This window comes from Bombyx mori, chromosome 14 (assembly GCF_030269925.1).
Source record: "Bombyx mori chromosome 14, ASM3026992v2".
In the NCBI taxonomy this organism is placed as follows: Eukaryota; Metazoa; Arthropoda; class Insecta; order Lepidoptera; family Bombycidae; genus Bombyx; species Bombyx mori.
In genome coordinates this window covers 4,849,101-4,869,829 of record NC_085120.1, presented here as the reverse complement: position 1 = coordinate 4,869,829, position 20,729 = coordinate 4,849,101, and the positions used below count along the sequence as shown (strand labels likewise).

At 40.0% G+C, this 20,729-nt stretch overlaps 1 protein-coding gene and 1 long non-coding RNA gene across 3 annotated transcripts in view; both read right to left on the bottom strand.

Annotated features, from left to right (window-relative positions):
• NGR-A25 (neuropeptide receptor A25) overlaps positions 1–20,729 on the bottom strand; it is a 102,155-nt gene that overhangs the window by 34,605 nt on the left and 46,821 nt on the right. The window contains exons 5-6 of one of the 2 annotated variants that reach the window (XM_038015180.2): positions 13,063–13,166; positions 1,622–1,805 (exon numbers count right to left, since the gene is read on the bottom strand). In XM_038015180.2, the coding sequence (XP_037871108.2) occupies positions 1,622–1,805; positions 13,063–13,166 (288 nt within the window). 2 annotated transcript variants of the gene reach the window in all.
• LOC110386220 (uncharacterized) lies at positions 3,090–3,572 on the bottom strand. The gene is made up of 2 exons (XR_002431441.3): positions 3,271–3,572; positions 3,090–3,195 (listed from the first exon to the last, which is right to left on the bottom strand). It is a non-coding gene; the product is annotated as an uncharacterized LOC110386220 (long non-coding RNA).

Sequence of the window (20,729 nt, the reverse complement as noted above, 5' to 3'; positions counted from 1 at the left end):
CCCCCCGTGTGGACTCACAAGAGGTACCATCAGTAATAACGCAAATTATAATTTTGAGGGTTTCATTTTTATTACACGATGTTATTCCTTCACTGTGGAAGTCAATCGTGAACATTTGTTGAGTACGTATTACATTATATTATTACATGGTACAAAAATTGGTACCCGCCTGATATTCGAACACCGGTGCATCGCTCAACACGATTGCACCGGAGGTCTTATCCGTTAGGCCACGACGACTTTAAAAATTTAAAATAAAAAGTATAAAATATAAAAATTTCGGCGTTTAATTTTCGCGGCGAAAACAACTAAACTCATTTAATCACTGTACTAGTCGCCGCGACTACCGCTCGACTCCGTGGCTTGCGCCGTCCTTATTCATGCATTTGTTTTGCTCGCCCGCCGCATCGTAAGTCACCCACGCGATTCGCTCGGTACATTTCGCCGGTCGCTTCGCCGGTCGCCGGTGCGCGTGGCTTGATAAGTATATTTCTATGCGCTTATTTTAGTCGCTAGACGCTTCGCCGTTCGCACCTCGCGAATATTCATAATGGCGAATGTCCCGTGGCCAGGCTGTTATTACCAGTACATAAAAAATACTTTTAATCGAATTTAAGAAGTAATACAGAATAGTAGAGCAGAGCATCTTAATTCGGACCTTATTTTTATTATTTTATAACCATAGATTTGCGATGAATTGACGGCCATCTTCGCGTTATGTGGTTTTAGTCCGTAGAGTCCACAACGTGATATGAATGCCGTGAAGACAATCAATACACAGTGGTATCTGCATACGTCAGGATCGTAAAACCAGAATGCATTTAAATACTAAATGTATTTCAAGCAAATGCACTGACATAAAATGCTGGCACCCCTGTTAGGTCAAAAGTTGGATCGATTCCAATATCGGACAAATATTGGCGCGATGATAAAATTATATTTGTGTATATATTTTAACGTATATAAATTTAAATATCAATCTTTGGTTTCCATTGCACATAGACTTCTAGTTTTAGGGCCGGATTATGATTATTACGCCGGTAAGAGTAACGCCATCTATCGCCGAATAGTCGAAAGAATATAGAAGGATCTAGTAGCACCCAGAATGCTCGAGAATTACAATGCCATCTATTGTGAGATAACGGAAACTACTACTAGAGATGTGTGGAATATTCTCGATAATTCTAGGGATGAGGTATCGGCTATAAAAGCGTTGTAGAGATGGCACCCAGTCAGTCAGTAATCGAAACTACTCGAAGCGAAACAGCGAACGGATCACCTGAAGCGAAGCGGAAGAAGCGAATTGAAAGTTTTAAAGTGTTTGTTGTGTGTTATAAGTGTTTTAAGTACTGAATACAGTTTTTAGTTGTACTTTGGTGGAATTTTATTTATCCCGAACCCCAGCGCGTAACATGATTATTTATTTATGAACTCACTACTGAATCCAAGTATCTAGTCTGTTTTGTCCACCTTTGCCTTTTGATCTGAAATGCGAAGCAGCATACCAATACAACACGGTCACATAGCGCAAAATCTGTGGCGATACCCCAATCAGCCTCCGTATCTCTTAACTGTTAATCTGCAACACGAGAAATAAACTACTCTACTGTTCTTGGCTTACCTTCCACTCATTACATTGTACAAGATCGGGTTGACTGTAGCAGACACGTAGTATAGGGCGCCGGCGACGTTGAAGAGGTGCTCGTTGATGACGTGGTAATGCGGGAGACTGTAGCCGTAGACGTAAAACACGCGCTGAACGTGGAACGGGGCCCAGCACACGAAGAATGCGATCACGACAGCCGCTGTTGGAACGAACAAGAATATTCCTTGTTACTAAACGAATGTGTTTTTTTTTTGGAACGAAGTTCCTTATTGGACGATGCGAAGAACCGAGCCGGGAAAAAACGTCCGTAACGTAAGATTTTTTTTATTTAGTTTGTTATCAACAGATGTCGCTACACGATAATTCAACAATTCCTGAATCGCAATGACGAGATGTTACACAGTTGATAGACGTTCTCGTATTTCTCTTGCTAAATCATATTTATATGGCGTGGGGGATACCGTGATCATGCAGGCGGTTCCCCAGGGCGAGGCTGCTCCATTTCAGTGCGGAGTGGTTAACCCTTGCGATTATTTTTATTTTTATCAATAAAAAAATCATCATTATAAATGTATACCCGAATAATTATTTTATTTATACATACCTCGAATAGAACTTAAAATTAATATTTTATAATAAGGAACTTCGTTCCTATTCGATGTCCCACGACACCACACATCTTTTTTTATTACTTAGATGGGTGGACGAGCTCACAGCCCACCTGGTGTTACTGGTTACTGGAGCCCATAGACATCTACAACGTAAATGCGCCACCCATCTTGAGATATAAGTTCTAAGGTTTCAAGTATAGTTACAGCGGCTTCCCCACCCTTCAAGCCGAAACGCATTGCTGTTTCACGGTAGAAACAGGCGGGGTGGTGGTACCTACCTGCGCGGACTCCGAAGAGGTCCTACCACCAGTAATAGAGTGCTTGAGCATTTCTTTCGGTTTCCACGAGCCGAAGACGTTTAATAGATTTTACGGCTTAATCCAGAGGTCGTTTGCGAACACGAAAACTGTGAAGTATTCGAAATATCACAAGTAATTTATTTTAATTAAAATATTACAATTATTTCACACTGGTGGTAGGACCTCTTGTGAGTCCGCACGGGTAGGTACCACCACCCCGCCTATTTCTGCCGTGAAGCAGTAATGCGTTTCGGTTTGAAGGGTGGGGTAGCCGTTGTAACTATACCGAGACCTTAAAACTTATATCTCAAGGTGGATGGCGCATTTACGTTGTAGATGCTTATGGGCTCTAACCACTTAACACCAGGTGGGCTATAAGCTCGTCAACTCGTCTAAAAATAAAAGAATAAAAACATTTTTTTAATGTCTGTCTTGATTAAGGAACACCTTCCTATTTCTGACAGCATAAGCAAATATGCAGTTAGATTCGTGGGGTAAAATATCCGTTTTTCTAATGGAAATAAACATCGACCTTATGTCTGTAATAGAGCAGTGGCATTCACACTATTCATATAAAATAGTATCGAATAATCTTTTATTGTATACAAATAAAATACAAGAAAATAAACAATCTAAATTGTAGGTACACAGGAGAATCACCAAAATCAATTAATTTCCCCTGAAATCAAAGTTACCAAATAAGTAAATGAATTACAACAATATTCTAAATTCTTTGAAACAAAACAAAACCAACAAAGTTGTAATGTGATTTCTTGTATTGTCTACTTCTAAAGTTATAATCAACTTTTTAATTTCTGGCTGAAGATTTAAATTCCACAACCAAACCTCATTTGAATTTTCCTACCAAAGTATGAAACAATAAAAACGGAGTTAATTTTGAAAATCATTATAAGTTTGAAACATACAAAGAGTTTGACAGTAAAAAATGTAGACAGATTATATTTGTGACAGCTTCATGAAACGAAAGTCTTTTGATCACTGAAGTATGAAACCTTTTATTAAACACATTTTATGATTAGTGTCATGATCAATAGATTCTGACCGAAAAATGGCATGTTTTAAGCGGGGTACCATGCTAAAATAATAAATTTTATATAAGCAATCATATTAAATCGATATCAAAATTGATAAATAATGTACAGCCCAAGAGAGACGGCTGAAATGACTGACAATGACAGTTGGTGCGCTAAACATGGCGGATTTCTGGCCTCATTAGGTATTTACGTATATTCATGTTTCACTTTATATACGCACTGAAATACTGTTATATTGTTTTCCTGCGAGTTACAGTGCTGAGTAAGAACGAGATAGATATATGTTTATGTGTGTGCCTTCAAAAAGGGTGCTATTTATATACGCAATTGTACGTATAGAACAATATGTCGCGTCCCTACTATATAGGTCTATGCGTTTAATATGTTTTTTCTTGCGTAGATGACTGAACTAGTTCACAGCCAACATAGTGTTAAGTGGTTGTCGGGGCTCATGGACATCACAACATGAATACCGCCTTGAGATATTAAGTCGAAGCCTCATTTGTATGGTCCAACGGCTCTCCTCAACGCTTAAGTACTTCTCGGCCCAAAAAGGTAGTATGGTGAAACTTACTCCCAGATATCTACAAGCATTTAGTTAGAGAGCTAGTGACTGCAATGCCCAGTTTATTGTGAACCAGTCAACAGTTTGAACACAAAAATTTTATTTATACATTCTTACAAACTTTCGCGTTTATAATATTAGTAGGATAGTAGGATATTGTGTAATAATTATATTTAAAACTTAATTGAGAAATTCTATATCTAGTTAATTAATTATCATTCCAATATTTGGTCCTAAAAATACAACAAATAATTATAGATATAAAATACAGAAATTCATTAGTGGACTACCATTGAGGAAGAAGGATCCCTCAAAATCATTAATAGCTGAATATGTACAAAGTACCGCAGGCTTAAAAGCCTTAGGGTAATGGGAAACTATTGCCACATATTTACATGAAAATCGGATCAAAGCGAGCAGCCATGATTAGGCAGTCGACTGATGTCGTGATTATTAAACCCTTAAATAAAGTATAATTTTCCAACATAACACGAGAATTGTAGATCTAATTTAAATATGTTAATAATTTTGATTATGAGGGTTCCCGCAAAGTATCTTTGTGGTGATAACCGAAATTAATAATTACGTCATAGCATTTCCATTTGGTATGTAATTACCTATATGTTTCTATTGGTCAGTTTGGTTTTTAGAGTACAGCTGGCTGCGCGGCTTCAGCCTGGAAAAGTGTCGTATAAATTAAGAGATTAGTCGGAGAATGGACACAGGCGTCCCCTGAATATTATAGCGATCGCTAATCGACATTATATAGTGGTAGGGCATATTATGAACTCGCACGGAACGTAGTAACAGACAAATAGTATATCCTTCTCGTCATTTCCGCCGCGAATGAAATATGCGTTCCGGTCTGAGAGATGCGACCGCGGTTATACAAATATTTTAATCTCCAACCTCTTAAGTCAAGCTGGGTAGCTGCTGAAGTAATCATTTGACACTAAGAGAAGCTATTCAACCATCTACCCAATAGAAGAAAAACTCCTGATGACTATGAACAAGATGACTTACTTTTTAAAATGTTACTTAAAATGCTCCTATTGCCAGAGTTTGTTAAACAAACAAAGAACACCCTGTCTATAGGCTGTTTCATAATCGGAGTCTAGCTTATGTTAGCGTTCGAGGAAATTTCGAATAAGTGATCCCTAGAGATTTGTAACTTCCTTAAAAAAATATCGATTGACAGGGTCGTTACCTTATCTTCATCCTGAAGCTAAGTTCGGGATTATATAGAACTTAAATGTTAACGGTTAGTTTATCGTCGTAAATAAACGACCATTCGACCTAACTCCTATCTTATAGCAAGTATAATGAGTATAATTATTATGTGTTTGTATTTCTTCTTATTCTTGCACTTATCCCACATCATTTGCGATAGGTGCAGCATGTCCTTTTATCATGCTGCATGGGTATTTGACTTAAGTGTGGCGGGTAGCCATCATACAATGCAAGATATTTGACAGATGCCTGAATCTCGTATAAGATTTGGAACTTTTAGTTCCAAACAACACCATTAGGTCACGTCACCGGTCATCGTTCTCGTCGAACCCGTCGCTTGTGACGAAGGGCTCGTCGAACCCGTCGCTTGCGACGAAGGGCTTGACGAGTAAATTAACCCTCTGACACAGCCCACTGAGTTTCTCGCCGGATCTTCTCAGTGGGTCGCGTTTTGGATCCGGTGGTAGATTCTGCGAAGCACGGCTCTTGCTAGGGTTCGTGTTAGCAATGTCATCAGGTTTGAGCTCCGTGAGCTCATTAAGGCGACGCTGATATAGCCTCTCAAGGCTATCAGCTTAGGTAGGGAAAAAAAACAAGAAGCAACCTACCGAGCAAATATCACCCTCTTGGTGGAAAATGTTCCCTCCGTCGTTATACCCACATAAGTTTTTTTTAGTGTTGAAGGAATACTGTTGGCCCGGAGGCCCTTCACCAGGACAGATGGACGAGCACGGGCTCAGTCGGGCCAGGACAACTGACTTAAATTTTGAGACCGGCCGCTTGTCTGGTGACAACCCTGCTTAAGTTATATCTCAAGCGGTATTCTTTATTCACAGCAAAATGCCATAAGGAGAGCAACTGTCTGTTTTGTTTACAGCTCAATTATAACGAGAAACGATTTTTTCTATTGCTTAGATCGGTGGACGAACTCACAGCCCACCGATGTCAAGTGGTTACTGCAGCCCAAAGACATCTACAACGTAAGATATAAGTTCTAAGGTCTCAGTATAGTTACAACGGCTGCCCCACCCTTCAAGCCGGAGCGCCTTACAGCTTCACGGCAGAAATAGGCGGGGTGGTGGTATCCACCCGTGCGGACTCCCAAGAGGTCGTACCACCAGTAAATTACTATCACTGTTTAGAAGTGACAGTATTATACATTTGATTAAAGCTCTTACAATTTTCGACAAATTCATACTTACCTATAGCATCCGAGTACGAGATAATAATAAATTTAAATTAACTACTCCATGTAGTATAATAGAATGTTCAAACATGGAAAACTACTCAGAAATTTACTTGTAATTGTAAATTTCTCTAGAAATTTCACGAGATTTCTTATTAAGAAACAAATGTAGAACGAACTGTAACTCGTAATTAAACAAAAGCTTTGATGAGGTGTGCCGAGAGAGAAATAATAATCGTCTATGTTTTGTGTTTTTTGCTATAGACCGCTGAACGAACTCGCATCGCTTCTGTTACGTGGTTTCTGGTGCTCGTAAATATTTAAAATGTTACGCGCTGGGGTTCGGGATAAATAAAAAATTATACCGAATTACAAGTTAACACTTAGAATACTTACAACACTCAACAAACACTTTAAAATTCTCAATTCAATTCTTTCGCTTCACTTCGGGTGATCCTTTCGCTGTTTCGCTTCTAGTAGTTCCGATGACTAACTGACTGCGTGCTATCTCTGCAACGCTTTTATAGCCGATACCACATCCCTAGAATTATCGAGAATATTCCACACATTTCGAGTATTGTGTTTCCGCTATCTGATAATAGATGGCGTTGTTCTTCTCGATCATTCTAAACGTTACTAGATCCTTTGATATTCGTTCGGTTATTCGGCGATAGATAACGTTACTCTTACCGGCGTAACAATAACATCACCACCGCCACCTACCTTGAAACATGAGGTCTGCTGCCGTGACGCAGCAACAGAACGCATGAACACACCATTGCAGAAAAAGGCGGGATGGTGCTCACATTATCCAACTATCTACCACCAGTAAATTCTTAGTAAAAGTACACTGCTAAAAGACAAACCGCTCATTCTCAAAGTGCCGTCTGATCAAATAATGAAAAACCGTAGTTTTCAACTGCTGAGTCCAACGTGAATAAATTAATTAACCACGTATGTACTTATATAACATATTTTAACGAATTCAAATTAAAGACACGATTTAAATATGCGATTATCAACCTACGCTCGTATTGCTAAGACCATATCCAATTTTGCCTGATTAATACTAACAGGCATTTTGAAAATGTTCCTTTCTTTCTATATACGAGTATTATTTGAGTTTCATACACATTTTTTGTTCCACCAAGAAGTTTTAGCTAGCCCCTCTGCGGCTGAGACGGCTATACCGTTGCCTTTATATGACGCATAAATAAGCATGGGTTTGCAAGGGAATTCATTGGAAGTATTCCAAAATTTTTTGGCGGGAACACGATAAGCGAATTTGTGTCAATAGCTTTATTTTGTTATAGTGCAATTTATATAATAGAGTAAGATCCCAGGGCCCCCAGACGTCACGTATTTTCTGACGAACGAAATGTGGCCGATTGCGTAGTGTTAGTATGTACTAAGAACGCATGCCTACCTGCTACCTTGCTTAGACGGCCAATTTTCACGTATCAGGTACTCAAGGTACATAAAATCATGACCTACTTCACGTATTTTCTGAAAGCTGATTTTGACATTTTTTAGGCAAATATCCTTAAAAATAAGTCGCCAATACTCCCAGACACTTTCTGTCGGCCAAATTGCTTTGCAGACACTTTAAAGGACCAATCATCCCCTACATTCAATTGTACATTATGTGATCATAATGTACTCAAACCATATCGCGTATTTTAAAAGATGACTTAAGACTTGCATCCTATAAGAGACATACTGGTCATTTCTTAACTGATAATTTAAAAGAGAATAGGGTGGTAAAATCGAAACAACTACTGAAGCGGTACGCAAAGGGAGGTCATAGAAAATTTTTGTTTACGGATGAGAAATTTTTTACAATTGAGCAACATTTTAACATACAAAATGACCTTATTTATGGTCAAAGCTCTAAGGAAGCTTCCCAACTAGTCGACAGAGTGCAACGTGGGCACTATCCGACTTCAGTGATGGTTTGGTGGGGTATTAGCTATGAAGAAGTGACTGAGCCATATTTTGTGAAAAAACATCGGCACAAGTGTATCAAGATACCATTCTTGAGAAGGTAGTGAAGCCCCTTAACAACACCATATTCAATCATCAAGAATGGTCCTTCCAGCAAGACTCGGCGCCAGGTCATAAAGCTCGGTGTACGCAGTCTTGGTTGGAAATGAACGTTTCGGACTTCATCAGAGCTGAAGACTGGCCGTCGTCTAGTCCCGATCTTAATCCGCTGGATTATGATTTATAGTCAGTTTTAGAGAGTATGGCTTGCTCTAAACGCCGTGATAATTTGGAGTCCCTAAAACAATCCGTGCGATTGGCAGTGAAAAATTTTCCCATGGAAAGAGTGCGTGCTTCTATTGATAACTGGCCTCAACGTTTAAAGGACTGTATTGCAGCCAATGAAGACCACTTCGAATAAGCTTTTTATACTTTAAATTGTTTTATATTTATGTATTAAACTAACACACTGTAAAAGTAATAAATGTTATTTGCAATAGATTTTTTTTATTTTTTATTGTAACAGTATTTATGGCCAGACTAAGTATAGTTGTTTACTTTACATCAAATCTTCATTTGTAATTAGAACAGTAGTTAATATTGTATTCCTTTCACATTAGTATAATATTCTGTCATTTACTAATTGTGTCCTTATGGATTCTAAATATGTTTACCAATAAGGATTATAGTCTAAATGACTCATTTACTAATTGTTTAGTAAATACTATTCATGTATAAATTCTCTTTCGCCTTGAAACTTAAGAGTTCGACATGAATCTTCAAGTTTATAACATCCTAATTCTGTCTGTGTACTAACAGATTTTTGTAAAGGATAAATAAATTCAGTGTGTATTAAAATAAAATTTTCTTCGGGCACATCACTCGTAATGAGGACTCCATTGAGCGGTTGGTGGTGCAAGGGAAAGTCGAGGGCAAAAGATCTCGCGGACGATCTCCAACACGATGGACCGACCTCATAAAATCTGTTATTCACTCCAACATAAATTATTGCTCTCACTCTGCGAAACATCGTGCCACATGGCGTCGCATCGCGAGAGCATCGGTATCGCAGGATCCGACTGATGCATGACCACGACCACTCTGTCAAGAGTGTACGAATAGGAAGAAGAATCAAAATAAAGTTTTTTTTAAAACTACAAAACCGCTCACCGCGTAACAATGTCATGACTGTGTTTCTACATTAGTATAAAAATTTCGACTAGTACTAATATTTTTCTCAATTTAATATGATACGCAGATTTTCGTATTTTTATCTTTGGACACATTTATGTCTCAACTCGATATTGCAGATCCTTCCCAGAACGTTTCAGCTTCCTTATTTTTGTAAAATAGCCCCGAACCAGGCGCTGAAAATAATGGCTACGTGACAGTGACAAATTGGAGGAATAATATAAGATTACCTCAATCTTCGTAGCGTATTTTCTAGTTTAACCAACTATAGGCGAAATTTTATGACCAGTGAAAATGTGAATGTACTTAAATGTGAGTTTTATTGATTTATCATATTGTTTATTTATACAGTAGATCAGCAAAGGAGTTAATTTCTCAATTTTAAGTGGAAATCGGAGCAATTAGACCCTAATTTAAATGAATATCTAATGGTATATTATTACGAATGCCATATCTTTCCGGAACCGGAATACGGTTGAAATGAGCAGGATGGTGGTACCAATATGAGCGAGCCCATAATACGCCTTAACACCAACTGCAATATTAAATTGTGCAATACAATATTAAATTGTAATTGTTGCTGGGTTTTTTTCCTCCCACCTATGCTGATATCCTTAACAGGCTATATCAGTGTTACCCTAGCGTCTGGGTGAGCTCTCGAGGCTCAAACTAGGAGGTGTTGCTAACACTAGCCCTAGCAAGAGCAGTGCTTCGCAGAAGCTAACACCGGACCAGAAAAGTGACCCACTGAGAAGACCCGGTGAGAAAGTAGGTAGGCAGCGGCTTGGTTCTGCCCCTGGCATTGCTGAAGTCCATGGGCGACGGTAACCACTCACCACCAGGTGGGCCGTATGCTCGTCTGCCTACAAGGGCAATAAAAAAAAATAAAAAAAAGTCAGTGGGCTGTGTCTGTGGGTTTGCTGGTTTATTTTTTATTCCAAGATATCATGCGTTGATCGTGGAAGTCATTCGTGAATACGTCACTCATTCGAAAAATTCTAACGTGCCTGCGGGATTTGAACATTCTATACATTAGGCCACGACGACTTCAATCAATTAACCTTGATAAGTTGTTGAGTTGTTGTGATTGTTAAGATATATCACAGCACGTCATACTACTACAATGCCATTCAAACCAGATCAACGGTACATAAATCTAAGCTGAAACGAATTAAAAAATCACCGTACATCTGATGGTACGTAACGCTTTCAAAACACGAAAGTTAGTTTCTCATCAATCATCAGGGTCTTGGGTCCCAGGAGCACGTCAGAACTGTTGACATAGGTCTCCGAAACTTAACAGGTGAAGCAACATCAAGTATTTTCGTTTGAATAATCGTGAAAAGATTTATTTAAAGTTAAGAAATATATTTTGTGTTCTTAATTTGTATATTTATTTTAATCCATAGTTTGGTGGACGAGCTCACGGCCCACCTGATGTTAAGCGGTTACCGGAGCCCATAGACATCTACAACCACCACCCACCTTCAGATATAAGTTCTAAGGTCTCAAGTATAGTTACAACGGCAGCCCCACCCTTCAAACCGAAACCTATTACTGCTTCACGGCAGAAATAGGCATGGTGGTGGTACCTACCCGTGCGGACTCACAAGAGGTCCTACCACCAGTAATTACGCAAATTATAATTTTGCGGGTTTGATTTTTATTACACGATGTTATTCCTTCACCGTGGAAGTCAATCGTGAACAATTGTTGAGTACGTATTTCATTAGAAAAATTGGTACCCGCCTGAGATTCGAACACCGGTGCATCGCCTCAACACGTATGCACAAGACGTCTTATCCATTAGGCCACGACGACTTTTTGTTCTAAGTTCTAAGGCCTCAATATAATACTTGAGTTACGATTCGATTTTTAAAATAAAATCAACACAATTAATAAACACACATTCCCGGGTAAAAACAAATAATACTTTGTACATGGAGTATCAGTCTAATAATTTAATTGTTCGATATAGGAGGAACATATCTGATTCAACAATAAATTTCTAACAACACTCCCCCTGGCAAGGGGTCGTAAATCAATTTTATCTCATAGGAACCGGACGTTCAGTCTTGTACTATAGTGACCACACTTTGTGTGTAAATTTGTGGCGGGTAGCCATCATAAAACACAAGATATCTGACAGATGCCTGAATATCGCTTACGACATTTTCAGGATAAGCTTATACACAAGTTACTTTACGTTATTACTGGCGGTAGGACCTCTTGTGGGTCCGCACGGGTAGGTACCACCACCCTGCCTATTTCTGCCGTGAAGCGGTGATGCGTTTCGGTTTGAAGGATGGGGCAGCCGTTGTAACTATAATGAGACCTTAGAACTTATATCTCAAGGTGTGTGGCGCATTTACGTTGTAGATGTCTATGGGCTCCAGTAATCACTTAACACCAGGTGGGCTGTGAACTCGTCCGCCCATCAACAACATTGGGGCCGTCGGTCTACCAAGTAATATCACCCGCTCGGTGGAAGATCTTCTCTCCGTCGTATACTTACAAATATATTGTGGAAAGTTCGCCAACTGCTTGATCAAAAAGTTGGTACTTTTTTATATACGAATGACAATATCTTCCGATAAGGTTTTGTGTGTGTGTTGGGATATGGCGATATTGGCAATTCATAGCTTCAATGGAAAATTCATAGGAAAATATTAACATATATTTTTTTTTATATTTCAGTATTTGTCCCAAAATTACTGTCCTACTCATTTCTGAAGGGGAAGCAATAACACGATCTGCCCCAAAAGTTCATTGAGATTTCAACCTTATGCTACACTTATTTAGTGTGATTGTATTATTTACTAACTCAATGTCCCGAAAATGTATTTATTTTTTATGTTAAATTTTGCTCAGAAAAATGCTCAGATAAAGAAAATATAGAAAATCTTTCCGATAAAACAATTTATTTAACTTAATAAAATAGGGTCACGTAATTTAATGACTAAATTTTACCGATAAAAATGCTTAGATAAAGAAAATATAGAAAATATTTACGATAATACAATTTATGTAGCTTGATAACATAAGGGCGCGTAACTTAATGACGCGCTGAAAACTACCTTTTTTTATTTCCAAAGGCCCCAAAAGTTAATTAGATTCGCTATTCAACCTTACTAGAATCATTTGCCTATCTTTTGCTTATAAGCAACAGGACTACAATATTTTCTCATTAAGCAAACGAACCTAAAAAATGTCACGATGTTTGAGTGTCCTTGAAAAAAGTTTTCCTAATTGAAACTTTATGTTTTCGATTTTGGATGTGAAAAATTACTGTTTTTACAATTTTTAAGAGCCGTATGTAGGTTTAAAAAAGCTCACCTAGCATCCTAATGATAGCCTTCCTAGACTTAGCCTGTCGCGTCTCGCCGTGAACATGTCCATTCAGCAATCCAAGCTTTGTCTTCTCAGTCAGCCTGGTGGATCTAAAACAAAACATACATGCCTCAGTTGGAAGGTAGAACTGATTATTTTAATATTCATATCTCTATCTTAATTAATGAAAGTTTAAAAATGTTTTGATCTAATTATCATCTGAACCAAAAAGTTTTAGATTTAGACCAAGATTTTATACTGTGGGTTTCTTCTTCATTTAGTTATAATTTATATTATCCTAAAGAACAGTATAAAAGCCGATTTCTAAGTATAACTATGTCTAATTTCACAAACTCATTAGAGTACTCAACTTTTTTCGTTTATAGGACCTGATGACATGACCGTATTTAGGATGTATTTAGAGCAAAACTTCGAGAGAAAAAGTTCAAAAAAACATAATTAATCGTACATTAAGATTCCAGAATTTTTTAACCCTTGTCAGACGGGATTTCTGCGAAATTTGTGAGTCTGGTTATGAAGTTAACATAAATTCGGTTCAATTCTATTGGAATTGATCACCGTGAGTCCTGTAAAAAAACTCTTCAGGAGACAGGCAGTGCTTAGTGTGGAGGCTTTTTAGCAAACTGTTATGTGTAAATGTTTTCAATGTTAATAAATAAATTATTATATTATTACTACTACTACTACTACTACTACTGCTTTCCGACCCGTAACCAATGATTGCTTTCCACCAAGAATATGTTTCATTTGCAAACAGAGCAACAGTGAAATTTACAATTACTTTGCACCTTAAAAACGTAATTTATTTTTAGAAAACCGTTCGTCACTTAGCAGCGGACTATATTCTTACAGGATCACGAGCAAATCATTGATAACGGTGTTTGCTGGTCCATTGCGACAAAAGCTGGTCCGTAAATCTTGTCACTACATAGCATAAGACATGCTGACGTTGATAAATCGCCGGTATCCGTGCAATTCTACTATACAAACTCACACTATCGCAGCAAGGAATCAGCGCTATGGTGTTTCTGGAAATACCTTCATGCTATTTTTGTGGGAATGATATGTGCGCGCGCAGAGAGCGCTTGCTACGTACGGGTAGACAGATTTATTAGAATTACACGGCTGATCCCAATTTGATCAGAGCGTGAGCTAGTTCTTGTGTTAGACTGCCTTGCGATTAAGGTTACCTTTGGCGGTGTCTTTATATATGCCCTAAAATTTATATAGGTATTCGATTTCGTGTATTAGAAATGAGTACATATAGCAATTTAGAGAATATAAAGTTGTTGTCACTATATTTTGGGACGTAAAGAAATAGCTTCAATCTTGATATCATTTCTAAAATTAAAAGTCTGTACTGTAAAGCTAAATCGTATCGTGTTATAAAATGTCACTTTGTTTATCACTCAAGTTTATTAATTAATAAACCATTTTTAATTCCATGGGCGACGGTAACCACTCACCATCATGTGGGCCGTATGCTAGTCTGCCTACAAGGGCAATAAAAAAAAATCATATTTTATTTTCATAGGGCACAACAACAAATATAATTTCGTAAATTCCATTATCTATTAACCGACGCCGTAACGTGCCTCAAATAAAGATTCATCCTTAAGTTAAAAGGTGTCTCTTGCTATGTTTCAATTAAATAAAAAAACATTTTCTATGTTAATTTAAGATTTAATGAAATGTTTATTCTCATCATCATCATCCTTTATTCTTTCATGTTAAATAATTCCTTCATAAAGTTGCGTTAATAATTTCAGAAAATGTCGTTTTATTTTTCCTTCATTGGTGGATTTTTTTACTCAGGGTTACAGTTTCTCTATTCATTCATTTTACTAGTGATATTATTATTTCATTTACAACATAAAATACAAGAATACGAAAAAGCAGTACAAAGTCTTGGGTCTTAAGATCTCTTTCGACAATGCTGCGATGGAAATTCATTCTGGTTTCTATAGTAAAATATCCCCTAAGTCTAAATTTAACTTCGAAAATGCAATATTAATCTAAGCTTTATTGCTTTCCCGATAAACTCAGTAGAGAATTTTGAACGTTGGGATCTCTAAAATGTTATTATGGGTTGGCTGGTAATATGATATTTTCATAATATATTTTCCTGAAAACCGTGACGAGATAAAATTATATTCGAAACATGTTATAATATTCTATGTGATGCCGGTAACGTTAGGACACCTTAATAATATCATAGGCAGCTCTGTTAGAACTCTGTTAGAATCAAATGCTCTAGCTTTCTTGTAGCTTTGTGTGAGCTTTAAGAGCTTCCATAATCAATTTAGTTTGTGCTCGGATTAACGATGTGTTTCGTTAACAAAGGGATTAAAGCAATTAAGGCTAAATATTCTGTCGAACTGAGACGTGGTCGTAGTGCTAATTTTGCGAGGCACATCGTATTAGATAATATAAATATGTAAGCTTGAGGGTAGACATTATCTTGTTGAACACCAAGTAAAACGATATCACTTTTTGATTCCTGATTTAATCAACAATATGTTATCTTAACAATTCACTTTAACACTTGTCCAACTTTAACCAGTACGTACAACAGTCACTGAATCACACAACGTAACAAGGATATAGTAAGTGCACCAGGCAAGCGCAGTCCAACGAATGTTCATTTCAAGGCACGTTCCGCCTTTTTATACTAGCCGGCGCAGCTGGCTTATGAGTCACTTCTGTTGCAGCTGTTGTTTACGAGTGGAACGACACGGCCGGCGCACCTGGCTTGTGTGAGTCACTCCTATTGCACGTGCTATATAACATAAATATCGTTAACGCCGTCACGGCCATACTGACGTGCGCTCGTCCTCGTGCGCGCATTCTTATGGTATGTCTGTGAACAACAAACGTGTTCGTTCATCCTGACATTAACGGATGCAACTTAAAACGTGGTCTATGATATTAACAATCTAGTACGGTTCGGTTCGCATAATTCTTCAGAAAATCCTATACTGGCTATAAATAACCTTCAGACTGCTTACATACCTGGGCCAGTTCATTTAAAACTCTTCAGGTATGTAAGTATGTCCCTTTTAACTTAGACCGGAATTGTTATCCCTTCAGTTTTTCGAACTGGACCGGATAATGCTAGACCGAATCGCAATCCCTGTAGCTAATTGTTGTGGCTAATCTGGATGAAAATCCCTATAGCCAAGCCATTGGACCGGACAGACCCTTCAATGACTTCACACTTTCTTTTTTTTTTTTCTCTTTTTTTTTGCTAGTCCGGATTAACATCTCTCTAGCCACATACAATTCTCTTTTTTTTTTTTTTAATCTGCGTGTACGGTAGCGTTGGTTAAAACATTTCTTAAACCAGAACATTTATACGGAATTTCTTCAGAAATAGTGCGAGACCGACCATCGTTTTCTACATTTCTAACACCTGCACCTGAGGTGCCTGAGCTTACAGACATTGTATCACTACCCACAGACTATGTTTGCTGTATCGCTATTTGCGGACAAAAATGTCGCTTCTATTGTCAGTGATAGAGTCGTCATCATTAAGATCAGTTTCATTAACAAGATTACTTAACCCATCTGTGTACGCCGTCACGTCATCGTCACTATAATTTTCAGAAATTTCTAGTAGGCCTGACGGGCCTCGAGGTACTTCGCGTAAGTTTTCATGGGGAACTTTGTACACTAGAACCATTTATATGTCTCAACTTATACCTATCGTTTTCCAAAACTGCAGATGATTGAAATATTACTGGTGGCCCGGAGGCCTTTCCCGCTTCACCAGGACGGGTGGGCGAGCAAAGGCTCAGCCAAGAGGGGTGGGATTTGCTAACAACTGCCCGAGCGCCTCCGCAGGAGACCTAACAACTCAAGAGCAATTGCTTCGCGAATGAATCTACTACCGGATCGGAATCGCGACCCACTGAGAAGATCCGGCGAGAAACTCAGTGAGCTGATGCATGGGTTAGGTTGCACGTCGACCTCTTTGTCGAGTTCGACGAGTACGATTACTGGGGTTGCTCAGCCTGCTCCTAGTGTTAGAGCTGAAGGTATCTAATGCAAGAGTTATTGGATCTGATGGATCCGTAAGGACGTGTCTAGGGTGACTACGGTGACTTGTTCATGAAACCGCTTACCATTGAATAAATTACTATGGCTTTGTTTTATAAGACTACATTCTGACCCTGAATGGAACATAAAGGGGGAGCCAAAACCACTTATCTGTAACACACTGAAGCTCTGGAACACACGTTGACGTCTCTGGTTGAACCTGCCACAGCACCTGGAGCAGTGTCGTTTTTCTTCTTGTAGCGCATGGAACACCCAGAAGCTACATGGCTCGCATCACCGCACACGTAACAGCCGACTTGCAGGCGAGAGCCGGGCGCCCACGGATGAGGAGGTTGTTCAGGTTTTGCAGGCTGTATTTCTGTGAGGCAGGTAGTAGCTCGAGCCTTAAGCGAATGTGTGAGAGTCAAAATTAAATCGACACCATCCAATACTTCAACTACTTTAAACGGCCCTTTAAACTTCGTATCTAATTACGTTTGATTATGCTCTTCGTATTAATGTGTGGACGAGCTCACAGCCCACCTTGTGTTAAGTGGTTACTGGAACCCATAGACATCCACAGCGTAAACGCACCACACACCTTGAGATAGAAGTTCTAAGGTCTCAGTATAGTTACAACCGCTGCCCCACTCTTCAAACCGAAATACACCACTGCTTCACGGCAGAAATAGGCAGGGTGATGGTACCCGTGCGGTCGATGGCACTATACGGAGCACCCGTCTGGTGCCACGTCCTTACCCACGAGAACGTCGCCGCGCTGCGACGCCGGCAGCGCGCGATCGCAGTTATTCAATGATACCTCACAGTCTCCTACGAGGCGGCGCGCCCTAGCGCAAGTGCAGCCGGAGCGCGGGGGCTCCAATATCGGCAGTCCGTGCTGGAGGCGTGATCTCGTCGTTTGGCGGACCCGTCAGCCGGCCTCCGTACCGTCGAGGCGATCTGCCCGGTTCTCGCGGACTGGGTGGGCCGCGACCGCGGAAGTCTCACCTCCGGCTACCTGTGCAGACTCACAAGACATTTTACCACCATGCAAACTTCTTACCGCAACAAATCTTACCAGCCACCACGCAAACTACAATTTTACGGGTTCCACCTCTCTTACACGATGTTACTCCCACACTGAGGAAGCCAACCGCGAACACTTTCAAGCACGCACAAGCACGCACTTCACCGGAAAAACCTGCATCCGCCAGCGGAACCCGAACACCGCCGCATCGCCAGACACGAACGCACCGGACGTCTTATCTTACAGGTCACGACGACTTCAGATGTCTCAATTTTTCTTCCCCACGGAAACTTGCTTGCTTTCTTGTTTGCTTACTTGCTGGAGCCCGAAGTCATCGAACGTGTAGTGTTATTGGTATTGAATCGAGTAGATTCTAAAATTTCAGCGACAATTCACAGTCTCTCATGTCCTGGTTTACTGTACTAGTGCCATGTAACTCTAGCAGTAGTCAAACGATTCGTGTCGGAACTACCCACTCGTCATGACAGATCCATTATTGCGATCGAAGTTTCACTTGAGATTTGCACTTGCCTTAATTTCTTGAAATAGCTTGTTACGTGTTGTATTTCCGTTAGTAAACGCCATGTGATGACGTCGACAGTCAAACTGGGCAACATGAGCCAGAACGTAAGATGTGACGATTTCTTCGTGGCTCAGATCTTCCATCGAGGTAACAGAGACGTTATTACACGACTTACGTATGCTGCATTCACGCTCTTGTGGCGTACCACTACTAGTATTCTGATCTGCATCATGTTTTTTTGCTGTACTTCGAACATGTTCAAACACGTCACGCCAGTGAGAGTAGAGTCCTGATCTCACTTCTGATGTAAGCTTGAGGGTAGACATTATCTTGTTGAACACCAAGTAAAACGATATCACTTTTTGATTCCTGATTTAATCAACAATATGTTATCTTAACAATTCACTTTAACACTTGTCCAACTTTAACCAGTACGTACAACAGTCACTGAATCACACAACGTAACAAGGATATAGTAAGTGCACCAGGCAAGCGCAGTCCAACGAATGTTCATTTCAAGGCACGTTCCGCCTTTTTATACTAGCCGGCGCAGCTGGCTTATGAGTCACTTCTGTTGCAGCTGTTGTTTACGAGTGGAACGACACGGCCGGCGCACCTGGCTTGTGTGAGTCACTCCTATTGCACGTGCTATATAACATAAATATCGTTAACGCCGTCAAATATATATATCGCAGAAACCGTATTATTAAGGCCATCGTCAGAAATCACAGGGGCGAATAACTAGGGTGATCGAGTTAAGAGAAATATTGTGTACACAAAACACGTTTGCTGTCTTAGAACAATTTAGAAATTTACTTTTGAAGTTAGCAAACAAAAGGAACGACAGTTCTTAGGATGGAGGCTCCGCTTTTGAAAAAGGCTGGTTGGTATGTGAGATGGCATTTATGCGCGCCTCGATAGGCTAGGCTCTGTCGTAGCACGAAGTTAGCTGAGCTTCGATGACATTACGATTGTGTTTTCACCTCACGGGAATCGTGCTGCGCTTCGTTTTGCTACCAAACTAATGACCGTCCACGACTTTTTTTTTGGTCAGGAGGAAATTTCCGGACTTCCAACCTACACTGGGGATGGAGGGCGGGGCATGTCCGAGTCGAACTGAATAAAATCTCCTGTCGCTCAACAACCAGCGTCCAAGCCTCGCATGAGACAGAACTCATGAAAAGCCAAAGGGAGGAAAGTGAAGCGTTTAGTGCCGAGCACATCTGTTCCAACACTCTTCCCCTCGGGACGCCGGACCGCCGGGCGCCGGCGGTCTTCGGCGCCACAACCACCAGCCCTCTCGCCACGACGCCACACCCCCCATGCGGGGCAGACAACGAACATGTGCTCCGCCGTGTCTAAGTCGCAACCACAATGGTGGCATTCTGCCGTTGGCTCGGCTCCGATCCGGTGCAGGAACTCACCGAAGCAACTATGGTGCGTTATGGCCGTTGCAGCTGCTCCGCCACCATCATGGCCAGGGGCTGACCCCGTATATGCTCCGTATATGGCCATTGATCGCACCGTCCCCATATTTAAAATCCCAGTATAAAAAAATACATAAAGATCCATTTTTTGCAGAAATCACCGTCGTATTAGTGTGATTTTTTTTTAAATTAGAGTCGACATTTGTCCTAACGCATTGCATGCTACTCTGACGATGTCAATATAGACAAACTCGCAATCATAATAATCCTGGATTATAAGTAACGAATAAATGCATAGCAGACGGCGTTGAAATTTGGAAGAAAGGCACCTTTCAGCTCTCAGTCTTACCCGATTTTCCAGAGCAGCGGGCTAAGAACAACACGCATGACCAGAAACCAGACCGTGACCAGTGCAAATGGTCAACCTAGCGAACCGAAGTAGGAGCCGATCGGCAATGAGAATAGCACTCGGTGTTGATCCCATGTATCATACCAGGGATCAGGGGGGTTTTTGAACGCATTGGTAATGTCTAAACCACTCAAGTCACCTCGCTCTAGGAGAGGGTCTTTCCTTAGAGGGCAATTACATTAAGAACGGTCTCTATGGTCAAAAACCCTCTGGAAGCCTTATCGTTCA